This window comes from Mchenga conophoros, linkage group LG23 (genome assembly GCF_057382185.1).
Source record: "Mchenga conophoros isolate Kocher_MC1m ecotype Shallow Benthic linkage group LG23, M_conophoros_male_GT1.1, whole genome shotgun sequence".
Classification (NCBI taxonomy): Eukaryota; Metazoa; Chordata; class Actinopteri; order Cichliformes; family Cichlidae; genus Mchenga; species Mchenga conophoros.
In genome coordinates this window covers 28,316,954-28,329,283 of record NC_140547.1, presented here as the reverse complement: position 1 = coordinate 28,329,283, position 12,330 = coordinate 28,316,954, and the positions used below count along the sequence as shown (strand labels likewise).

The 12,330-nt window shown below is 40.6% G+C and overlaps 1 protein-coding gene across 5 annotated transcripts in view; it reads left to right on the top strand.

Moving 5' to 3' along the window:
• Positions 1-9,332, top strand: part of als2b (alsin Rho guanine nucleotide exchange factor ALS2 b) — a 32,547-nt gene extending 23,215 nt beyond the window's left edge. For all 5 annotated transcript variants that reach the window (XM_085263847.1, XM_085263846.1, XM_085263844.1 and 2 more), the window contains 12 exons: positions 1,399-1,476; positions 1,566-1,699; positions 1,783-1,947; positions 2,039-2,156; positions 2,574-2,731; positions 2,928-3,044; positions 3,134-3,310; positions 3,412-3,469; positions 3,862-3,923; positions 4,034-4,183; positions 5,495-5,591; positions 5,674-9,332. In XM_085263847.1, coding sequence (XP_085119973.1) covers positions 1,399-1,476; positions 1,566-1,699; positions 1,783-1,947; positions 2,039-2,156; positions 2,574-2,731; positions 2,928-3,044; positions 3,134-3,310; positions 3,412-3,469; positions 3,862-3,923; positions 4,034-4,183; positions 5,495-5,591; positions 5,674-5,712 — 1,353 coding nt within the window. In that variant the 3' untranslated portion in view covers positions 5,713-9,332. The remainder of the gene's footprint in view (positions 1-1,398; positions 1,477-1,565; positions 1,700-1,782; positions 1,948-2,038; positions 2,157-2,573; positions 2,732-2,927; positions 3,045-3,133; positions 3,311-3,411; positions 3,470-3,861; positions 3,924-4,033; positions 4,184-5,494; positions 5,592-5,673) is intronic.
• The last annotated feature ends 2,998 nt before the right edge of the window (positions 9,333-12,330 follow it).

Below are 12,330 nucleotides of genomic sequence, written 5' to 3'. Positions count from 1 at the left end.
ACATGGGGTGGCATGACATCTCTCACACTGATCCATCACTTGTGGGTAAATCTCAGACAGACGAGACTTTGAATAGTAAACCCTGTACAACACCTTGAACTGGATAAGTTGTAACCTGGCACAGGACGTACTATAACGGACATTGGATACTGCTTTCTCCCATTGCTGATCCGAAAAAATTATTCCTAACTCCCGCTCCCAAGCCCCCCTAATTTTAGCAACGGAATGGACATTTAAATCCATAAGTTGTTTATATATTAAATATATAATTGACTTCTTATTGGGTTTAAGGGATAAGAATTCCTCCCACGGTTGGACATTTGGGAGAAGAGGGTAGGAGGGGAAGAGAGCAGAAGTGCAATGCCGTGCCTGAAAATAACGGAATAGATTGGTAGCCGGAAGATTTGTTTCTGAACACAGGTCTAAAAAAGTTAAGAAAGTGCCATCTTTATAGAGATCCTTAAATGTATTAATACCATGACGCTTCCACTGTACATAGGTACCATCAATGAGGCCAGGAGTAAACAGATGGTTCTGCGTGATGGGCATGTGTACTGACGCAGAGATGTACTTAAAATGACTCCTGAATTGTGACCAGACCCTTAGACTAGACTGTACCACGGGATTTTGGGTGAAATGAGAAGGCTTAAGTGGTAGTGGAGAGAATAATAAAGCTTCTAAGGATGAGGAAGTGCACGACAGGCGTTCCAGTTTGCACCACAGCAGGTCTTGAGATTCAAGCCAATGGGTCAATTTGTGAACATGAGAGGACCAATAGTAAAATAAAAAGTTAGGCAAGGCAAGACCACCATCAAATGTCAGTCTCTGTAATAATGATTTCCTCACCCTGGGGTGTTTCCCTCCCCACAAAAACGATGTAACTAGCTGGTCTAACTTTTTGAAAAAAGCTTTAGGTAAAAATATAGGAATACTCTGAAACAGAAATAACAATCGAGGCAAAATGTTCATCTTTACAGCATTGATCCGACCAATTAGGGACAAAGGTAGCGATTTCCATCTCTGAAAATCTGATTGAATTTGAGTCATTAAAGGGGAGAAATTGGAAGAGTATAGAGAAGACAAAGTACGAGTCATGTTAACTCCCAAATATTTAAAGCCAGCAGGGCTAAGTCTAAAAGGAATGTCAGATTGTTTAAGTGTAAGACTTAAAGAATTTATGGGGAAACATTCACTTTTAAGAAGAAACATCGGAGATCTCTGTCCAGAAGAGCGCAGTCCTGGGAACAGCTAAGATACTGCGCAGGACCCTCAAGCTCCCAGGCCTCTGGTAGAGGACCCGAGCTTGAAGGATAAACCGCCTGCAGGGGCGTGCTGGGTGTTTTATATATATAATAATAATAAATGTGTGTTTAAAATGGGAGATGATGACTCTTTCAGGGCACTGGTGTCCTTCTGTCAGAGGACGACACGACGTACGAGGGCGAATTCTCAGACGACTGGACGCTCAGTGGAAAGGTAACTAAATATGAATACTTAAAATTTTTTCTTCTAAATCTAATACCGAGTGCAGGTACTTGTTATTAAATGTCCTGGCTCTCCCTCAGGGCGTGCTGACCATGCCCAATGGTGACTACCTGGAGGGCTCCTTCAATGGCGAATGGGGCTCTGGTCTCAAAGTGACGGGCTCCTACTTTAAACCACACCTGTTCGACACCGACAAGGACAAGACCCAAGCCATGTAAGCTCATGAGTGGTCTCATGTTTGTTAAAGCAAACTTTAATTTGTCTGTATATACTTTATATTGTTTGTTGATGCGGCAGGAAGCTGGGTCATCTGTGTGTGTGTGCCGAGGATAAGTGGCCGGCGGTTTTCGAGGAGTGTTGGAGTCAGCTGGGCTGTGAGGCTCCGGGCCGAGGGGAGCCCGAAAAGGCCTGGGAGAACATTGCTGTGGCCCTCACCACCAGCCGGCGACACATCCTGGACAGGTACCACCTGACGCCTTCTTATTGGTCATAAAACTTCTCGTTGAAGTAAAAACATCTCGAATCTAAAATTCCCAATGTTTGTGCATCCCAGTCCGGATGTTTTGTCTCGATCTCACAACAAAACGCTGGAGAGTCTGGAAGTTATCCCGCAGCACGTAGGGCCGATCACCATGGACAGATACAACGCCATCCGCCTCTACCTAATCAAGGTGGGTTCACCGAGTCGACGAAGTAAAAGTACCGGTGGCAATAACAACTGCTGATATACTAACCTGCAAACAGGTTTTTAGAGTATATTGGAGCTCTTTAACTGGCTGCAACTAATGATTATTGTGCTGATTGATTTTTTTTTTTTTTTTTTTTCTTGATTAGAGCGTTCACTGACTGGTTTGTAATAATTCAAACAATAATGAGAAATACGACCATAACAACATAAAACTGAAAGTCCTAAATGAATAACTCTACACATATAATTTTAACAGCTAAAGCTCAAAATCATTAACGCTGAATAAAAATTCTGGTCATCTTGTTTACCTGATCAGAGTGTTGCAGAGCATTAGAGGGAGGGTTATCGATGAGACCCCTGAGCAGGCACAGCATTGACAAAATGATCCTTTGTCCTCCAGGCGTGTGACACTCCGCTGCACCCTCTGGGTCAGCTGCTGGAGACCCTGGTGGCGGTCTACAGGATGACCTACGTGGGTGTTGGCGCCAACCGTCGGCTCCTACATCAGGCCGTCAGCGAGATTAAATCTTACCTCAACCACATCTTCCTGATTGTCAGGTAGTCACTGTGAATGGATCCAATGTCCTTCATGTCTGCATAACAGCCAAGATAGCCTCATAATGTCCTCAGGCTGTCAGTAATGCGGAGAGGAGGGGGAACTGTGAGATGAGCTTATTGATTTCAAAGGCAAATAAACATTTCTCTAGATGACTCTACACGATTTTATTGTATGTTTTTCTTTGCTTTGGTTCAGATTTTTATTCCCAGACCTGCCAGAAGAGGGCGGTCTAATCCCAGAGCCGACCACCGACCTGCAGGAGAAGAATGAGCCCAATTCTACTGATGCCCTGCCGGAGTCTCCCAAACCTGCGTAAGGATGGATCCACGTCCCGCTGCTGCCATATCTCCGGTGAGCGGGCTCTGGTTATTAACGACTTCCTCCGTGTGTTTGTGTTTCAGCCGCGTGGTGAGCAGCTCGGCTCTGCTGCTTCCTGTCCTTCTGCCCCGTCTCTACCCGCCGCTCTTCACCCTCTACGCCCTGGACAAGGAGAGAGAGGACGACGTGTACTGGGAGTGCGTCCTGCGCCTCAACAAGCAGCCCGACCTCGCCCTGCTCGCCTTCCTGGGCGTCCAGCAGTACGTCAGAGCTGAACATGCGGCTGTAGAAGAGTTTGTTTTTATTTTATGCAGATCCATAAATACTGCTACTTCTTCTTCTTCTGTTTTCCTCCTGTCAGAAAGTTTTGGCCTGTTTCCATCCCAGCATCTTTGCCTGCGCCTGGCGAGAAGCAACTGGTATCATTTTGTTCATATTTTCCAAAACTAGCTCAGATGTTTTGGGGCTGTGCTGACATTGATTGTGTTTGTTAATTTCCTTTAACTTGTTTTGTTTTGGATTTTTTTCTTTTTACTTAATCTTAATCTTAAGTTAAATATTTGCTAATTTACACATGACACTGTTAAAGACAATTCATCTCAAAGGTAAAAGATCCTGTTTAGTTCATTTTTATGATGGGTTTAAACTGATAGTGATCTCTCAGTTCAGTCTTTTAAGTCTCCTTACTGTTGTTAAGAATTTTATTTCTGTAGTACTTTTTTAAAGACAAAGGGGGTGAGGGGATGTTGTTTGCATCCATTATTGTTATAAAGATGTAAAGCGTGTTTGTTCTGCTGTGCGACTTGTCCAGGTCATCTCCAGCACCAAAGACGCCTGCTTTGCTTCTGCAGTGGAAACACTACAGCAGATCAGGTACGGCTCCATTCAACGGCTTCTAATACTTTTAAAGAAAATACAGCAGAGGGGAGGGGCAGTGGTTGGTTCCTTCATCCTTCATCTAGAAGTCCTCTTTTCTTTTGCAGCACAACTTTCACGCCATCAGACAAGCTGCAGGTGATCCAGCTCACTTTCGAGGAGATCACACAGGAGGTCCAGGCGCTTCTGAAGCAGGACTTCCTGTGGTCCATGGACGACCTCTTCCCTGTCTTCCTCTATGTAGTACTACGAGCGCGGTGAGCATTGAACCACAGAAAAAGCACAGTAATGCACACATTTACAGAAATAAATGGCGAAAATGAGGTGTGGGCAGAAACACAAGCAGTGGAGAATGGCCTAAAAAAAACTGCAAGGGCTTTTGCTATTTTTGTAAGCATAACCAAAAGTTTTAGGTTTCAGCTTCTTAAATGTGGAGGTTGTTCTACGTGATGGTGGGGAAGGCAATTTTAGTCAATAATACTGCTGTTCAACTTATTCAAAGACCTACACCCATCCCAGCTGCTCTCAAATGACTTGACAGTTGTAGCAGATCAGTGACATGCTTCACAGAACGGAGTTTGCACTATAAACATGAGAAAATGTACACTCATTGGCCACTTCATTAGGCACACCTGATCAACTGCTCATTAATGCAAATATCTAATCAGCCAGTCGCATGCTTGTATGGAGACGTGCTCGAGTTCAAACTGAGCATCAGAATAAGGAAGAAGGATCACTTCAGTGATTTTATGTGGCATGGTGGTTATTCTGAGCATTTCAGAAACTGCTGATCTAGATTTTCCCCAACACATATTTTGGTCTCTAGAGGTCTGAAAAAGAAAATAATCCATTGAGCAGCAGTGAAAATGTCTTGCTGATGCCAGACTCCTTCAAACTGATAGTAAAGCAACAGTAACTCAATTAACAACTTGTTACAACCACACCAGGTGCCACTCCTCTCAGCTACTAACAGGAAACTTTGGCTACAAATCCCTCAGTCTCACCAAAATTGGACAATAGAAGACTGGAAAAACATCATCTGGTCTGATGAGTCTTGGTTTCACCAACATTACAGTCAGAATTTGGCCTTACTGCCTCATATCAATGTGTCAGGACCAAAATCTCTAAGCAATGTTTCCAGCACCTTGTTGAATCTATGCCATGAAGAGTGAAAGAAGCTCTGAACCAAGAAGAGGGACAAACCTTGAACTAGGAAGGTGTACCTAATGACTTTGTGGTATGCGAGTGTGGAGCATATCCCCATGCAGTACACACATACACATGAGAAACAAATGTCTTGGATTGTCTTTTAGCACAGAGTGAGTCATTTTATATTTGTCAGATAATCCATCATCAAACATGGTCAAGAGGTTCAGCTCAGTGGCTGAAATGAGTGAAAATGAGGCAGAGCAGAAGAGCTAGTGGCTACCATTTGCTAGGTCCACATATGGCACCTCATGGTGGACTCTTTTAGCGTCACAGCCTTGGTACAATACGAGAAACTGGACATGACGAGCAAGGAGCAGATCTGACTCAAAGGTTGGCTTTTTTTTTCTTTCTCTCTTCAGTATCAGGAACCTCGGTTCTGAGGTCAGTCTGATCGAAGACCTGATGGACCCCTGCGTCCAGCACGGAGAACACGGCATTATGTTCACCACCCTCAAGGTAACGCACATGCAGCTCACGCTGCTTTGTCTGCAAGCGTTTCAAAACTTTTAGGTCACTCAGGTATCTCTCCCCCCTGCAGGCCTGCTACTACCAGATCCAGCATGAGAAGGTCACTTAAGACGAGACTGCTGCTAAGTCCTCGGTGACCTTCATGCTGCTGATTTTCCACTCCCCTCCTCTCAGCTCCAGTAGCCGGGCATGAGGATGACTGACAGGGAGGAGGAGGGGTCATAAGAACAGGTCGTCGAATGCTGCTTGGACACATCCCGTCACAGACCCTCCCTCCCTGAAACACTCATCATCCACAGGTGATGAAGGTAGAAATGTCGCCGTGATGACAGACGCGAGCACAGTCGCACCATCCATGTGGGTGGAGTTGGGGAATAAAGATGACTGTTATTAAATCACCTTTAGCAGGGAGGGAGTGCAAAGTTTGTCTGTGGGATACCGGACCTCATTTTTTCTCCTTAAAATTTTTAATCTTAAAAAAAAACAAACAGTAAATCTGGAAACATGAATTATTTTCAGTGAAAGCTACATGAAGAGGAAGTAACTCTATAAACTGTGGATTCATAAACTTTATAATCTGAGATGGATGCCTACGGTTAGTGGCTGTTAGGCACTGCAGGGGGGGAGCCGGTCCTGAAGGAAGGTTTTTGGTTTTTTTTTTGGTTTTTTTTCTTTTGCAAGTAAAACTGACACTTGTTCAAAGTTTCTTTGGAGAGGATTTATCTGGGCAAGCTGACTGCCCATTTTCATACTGTATTTAAAGAAAGAACGTGTTACAGCATCAGTGAACGGACCTGAATCTAAACAGTTGCTTATAAAGATTTTTTTTATTTCTTCATTTGAAGCGCAAGCTTCAGCCGGATTGTTGACTTGAAAGCGTACTCACACGTCCTCTGAACATAACCTCAGACTGTTACATTTAAAATGCGTATCCTTCCTCTGGCCTTTAGTGCATACATTATTAGGTGTCTGTTTTTTGGGGGATATCAGCTGTAGAGATGCTCAACTTGTGGTGCTCAAAGCAGCAAAGCAAATGCGTTTAAATATCTTGTAAGTAAGACTGAAAAACTTTTTGTTTCACCTCATCTCTCCTCACATCACTGTCACTCACAACAGCTGCTGACTTGATGAGGATTTAGTTGCTTTTCATGCCATTTAAAAGTGGTATCTAAGGTAAAATCAAAAGCGACTTCACCACCACTTTGGAGTATTTGGCTCAATTACAGAAGCACATTTGCGATCATGTGGGTCTTTACCTATCTGTGATCTGCAAATACCTGAACTAATTTTCTGACATAGCATCAAAACAGATCCTGAAAAGACTTTCTGGAAAAAGCTTAATTTACTTCCTGCTTCTGCTAACACCAGCATGTTACTGGTTACAGAGCCGTCACTTTAATCGTCTACACAGCAGGTTCTGTTACCATTAACGAGGCTTCAGAAATGAGGTCTAATTTTAGAAATCATGATCTGGGTATTTTAATAAAATGGTGGAACTATTTTCTTTGACCACCTACAGACCAAACAAGCTAACATCAGAGCTCAGCCAAGCGGCTGCCGTCCATGTTTGTCCTGTCATATGATACTTATCGACTTAAAAAATAAAATCGATTTGGAAATGTACAGGGATCCATTTCCAGGTGTACTGGGAGCAGTGGTGGTTGGAAGAACGAACATAGTTCCTGTAGTCTAGAAATTGATGAGTTTTCAAGACTTCTTAATGCCTTGAGCACCACAAGGTGTACAGTGCCACCTGGTTTGTTTTATGTTCATAAGATTAAAGATAAGACTTATACCTTTAGAGGAAACAATAAAAAAAAACAACCAGCACTGCAGGCCAGAGGAAAAATATGTATTTAATGTTTTCTTTTGTTTTTTTTTTTTAAGATGAGCTTTTCATTATTCAGTCCACAGAAATGTCTTTTCATTGACAGCGTTTTGCAGGAGGTGTCTTTGGTTTGTATTTCTGAGCCCAGTGTTCGCAGGACAGTCTTACAGCTCTGCAAGGTGGTGGTAGGAAGTGGAAATTTGGCGCTTTTGGAGAACCTGTGTTGCTCTTTATTACAGTCTTATTTATTAGTCTCACTAATAAAAAAATAACGATTCGAATCTTTAATCTTAGGAGTTGAGGACAAGATGTGGTTTTTTTTTTTTTAAATGTTATTCCCAAAAAAGCTGAAAATTCCTTCTGCTTTTTAGAGATAAGTTTTGTTTTGTTTTTTTACAGTACAATGACAGTGACGTTGTACAATTCACTTATATTGTATTAACGCTACCTGACGGTTTGTTTCCACTCTTTCTTACCACCTGAGAAGCTTTCTCGTTCATCACTGCTTCATTTTGAGCAACTAGCCATCCACTTCCTCGCTCTGTGGTTACACTTTTTAGCTTTATGCAAATCAGCAGTGTCTGTAACCTTTCCCTAATGTGAAGACATATTTAGCATCTCCTTTGTTCATTTCTTGTTTGAAATGTTTGCAGAAACTCATTTTGCTGGATTGTTTGTAGAAATCGTCCTTTAGCAGTATGCAGAGACGTTTGATTTGTATGCTGCAGGAAGCTGCAAATATCCTGACAGTGTTTCTATTAATCATGTGGAGGCAGGCCACACAGCCAAGGAAGGAAACTAACCACCAGCTAAAGGTCTAAACCTCACTGATCTGCAAAATAATCAATGCAAGCGGTCCAATGTGAATTCTGATTTAATCACAAGAAGGACAGAAATGTGTATTTTGCCTTTTGCGAGTGATGTCTGAGCCAAGAAGCAGGCCGCTTTAACGTTGCTGTTATAGATATAATAGAGTTCAAAGCTTCACACCATCTGCTAATGCTGCCCCCCACCCCCAACCATCAGGCACTGTTGCTTACTTGTGATCTGCGTCACACATGCCACTTTAAAAAGGGATTAAGAGGGGATTCTTCCTTTTGTTGCTGTTCATGCCCTGGTCTGATAGTTTCGACAATAGAAATAGCAGCAGATCAGAGGTAAAGCCGCTGCTCTCGCCCTGCGGGATATTCGAAAATCAAGCAGAAAATTGTTTGTCAGAGGTTGTAAAATTTAAACCTGCTCATGGGAACTTCTTATACTGTTGAACCTAAACTGATATGTGATGATGTTGCTGCTTGTATCTGAGGTGAAGTGTGGTCCTCACACGTGCAGTAAAAATCATTTTATAATCTTCCGTCTGTGTTCATGAGCCCAAATGTGCTCGACCCTCGTGGAAATGAAGCAGTATTGTCTTTTTTTCGAGTTCACCGAGTTCATCCCTAGAATGCATCCTACACACTTTAGCCTTTGGGTTTAACATTTATTTGATGTTTAAGCCAGGCTCTGTTCTTATTTCACTGACTAGAGAAGGCGCCCTCGGGTGTTCTTCAGCATCATCTCTTGTATATTTTATTCAGCTTAAATTTGAAGGCTGACATGATTCACTGCTGCCTATGAAAACAGTTTTTTCTGACAGTGACGCGGCTGACTTTGAAACCAGATTACTGATGTAGTGGTTGTTCACACACTGACTGACTTTATTTAGTCCAGACTGAGTGGAGTGTTTTTGTGCTAAGTGTAAACTGAAGGAAGCGCTGATGTTTTAAACCCTGCAGCTGGTTAACCAACTGCACCAACGGCTGTTTTGTCAACGGGCCCACCTGTGTCTTTTGCACAATGTCAAACGTGTTGTACTTTTAATTGATGACAAAGGGCAATAAAATCATTTTGGTGGAAATCCACTTAGGTGTTTTGCCTCCATTGTCTGTCTTCCTTCCTTCCTTCCTTCCTTCCTTCCTTCCTTCGCACCCACTTATCGTGGAGATGTTGCTGCAATCAGGCTACTCGACTCAGCTACAGTGACTTTTGTGGGAGGTGAATGAATTCTTCTGCAAGACATTTCTGGCTCGAGTCCCTACGAGAGGACCTGGGTGCTGTGGTGGAAAAGCAGCTAGTGATTGAAAACTTGTAAATGAAAATGCTATTCTACAAGGTAAAGTTTTCCAAATTTGAGTGTGTATATATATTTTTTTTAATGAAATTTTTAATTAAAATGCAATAATCCAGTTCTCTTATTTAAAATACAATCATATGGGCTTCCTGTGTGCAAATATAAATAGAAAATTTTATGTTTTTTATAAGTTATATCACACTGTACAGTCTAAAGTACTGAAATGGTAATTTATTTATTTTTTATTAAATTTGAAAATTTAAAAAATAATTATATTTAAGTCCCAATGAAAAGCCTGAATCTCATGCTTTTTGTAACGTGTTGATGGGTCAGCCACAGTCAAGCATTCACACGCTGTGCATCACTGGCAAAAGTTACGTCTGTTGCATACTAGCTCTCATGATTGCTTCTGCAACTTTATCATCTTGTGAGATGGGGTGTAAAATTTTGTGAAGAATTCATGATTAATAAAAAAAAGCTCTCCTGTTACAGGCACCACAGGCTGCTAAAATGTAAACTTCTTTTCTTTTTGCTAAACTTGGCAACGTATTTATTTTCACATACATGTGAGTGTTAAAAGTAACCCAGCAAAAATTTGGATACTGTATTGGAATAATAATAACGATAGTCATGTTCCACATCAAATATATAACATTTCATTGAATATACATTTTAGTTGTATTTTTTTAAAATCCGTTTTAAATTGCACATATAATTTAGTAAAACAAAATGCGTGTCATTTTCAGCCTTTTCCTTAAACTGGAATTTATCCGTATGCCTGCTGTTGCATCTTTTTTTTTTTCCTTTTGTACAAAGTGGTCAACTTCACACATAATGAGATGAAAAATATAGAGGAGCAATCCTGCATATATATACTCAAAATGATATTTTAATATAATAAAAAATATATTCTCAGTAATTGCAATATTTATATTTTATTTAAAAATTTGTAACAAAAAATCTGAACACAAGAAAAAAATGACAATCCTACAGAACTGATTGTAAAATACTGTCACTTGTATGTACAATCTCAAATAACCATATACATGTTTGAGATTTTTTTAACTTGAAATTGCAACTCACAATCTTACATCCTCCACTGTCAAACAGGTAACTGTCAAGTTGTCCTCACAGAGAAAAATAAGGAATTACAAACACAAAACAAGGAAAAGTACATTTTAAGGAGTGATTTGAAAGTAGATGGTGGGTTTAGGTCCTCTGCTAACTGTGGGAAAATTTTGGAGGTTCTCAGTAAATTTGTATTGTAGGTGGAATCAAGTCCATGCTCATAATAAAAGATTTCTTTCTATATAGTGCTGTGCAAAAGTCTTGACCCACCCTTCATTGTTTGTATTTTGATTTAAGTTTTTGTTGTATGTTGCTCAGAAAATGGTGCAGTGATTTAATAAAACATGTAAACATACAAGAGCAAAAACAATTCATCCAATTTTAACAAGCTTGAAAATCAATATTTGTGTTTTTGGCATTATTTTCATGCTAAAGAAGGAAACCGTCACCAATCAGATATTTTTAAATGGTATTACACGGGTGATCAAAATCTAATGGTGCTTGTGTGGTTCCTCTCTCCTGACCTCCCCTGTTCATACTGTACATATCTCTCCATCAGACCAGAGTTTCAATCCAGTTCTTATGTAATTTGGCATACTTCAGCCTTTTATCCCTGTTTCTCCTCCTTAAGAACAGTTGGGTTCTTTGCTAAGTTGTCTGTTATGTGTAAACATGACACTGGCTCATTTATTGAGCTAGGTGCCTTTTTTATGCCTGAATGATTCTTAGTGTTAAGGGGCTTAAACAAACAAACAAAAAGATTCCTCTGAAAATGTTCAGATACAAGGACTGGACTAAAAAGAACAGAAAAGCTTTTATTTTTAAGCCAAATGTTCTTCAAGGAGCCAGAAGAACTATACCTCAAGACTACTACAAAAAATAAATAAATAATCAAAATATTTGTACACAATACTGTCTCACTGTGTTTAATCCAGTGTAATGAGTGTGGTGCATTTGATCCTTTGATTTTGGTAAAGTTACTGAGTTTTAAATGAGCTGGATGCCGGAGGTGGAATAACAGTCCAAACACGATGAGAAGAAGGCATGTTCTGTTTGCGATGGAAAATATTTTAATGTGCAACATTTCTTAGTTGGAGACCTTGGTCATCACACCCAGGGTACAGGTGGAATTCCTTGTGATCGAGGACAGATTCTCCTTTCAAGTTTAATGAAAGGACCTCAACTTTGGAAACTGATTGGTTAAGGAAGTAATTAACATCATATAGACAAGCAATAATATTGAACGAGGGGAACGTATAGTGGTGTATCATCTGTATAACAGCGGATGATAATCTGTACTTGCAGATTATCTGATCCAAGGGAAGTAGATGGAGAATAATAACAATGTGATAGACTTTAAAAAATTAATAATTATGGTTCATACTTGTGGATGTGTCTAATGAGGTATTTTGTTTTAGGTACTTCATTGTCAAGTATAAAAATATATACTTTTGTACTTTCACTTAAGCAAATTGGAGTCTAAACTGTCTTTTTTCAGTACTTCTTAAACAGTTACTCACTATAACTGTTTTTGTAGGAAAGGTCATAGTTGGAAGGTATTTTGAGAAGATTTTCACTTTTAATAACAGATGTTCCTTTTTTACAGGTCAAAAAGAGCTTGTTGCATGTCAAGGGTGGCTCAATAAATCCCACTGGCATCACTGCTCTTTTTTTTCTGCTGGAAGGGGGAAAATCCATCCGGCGTATCCAGATCCTTAAAC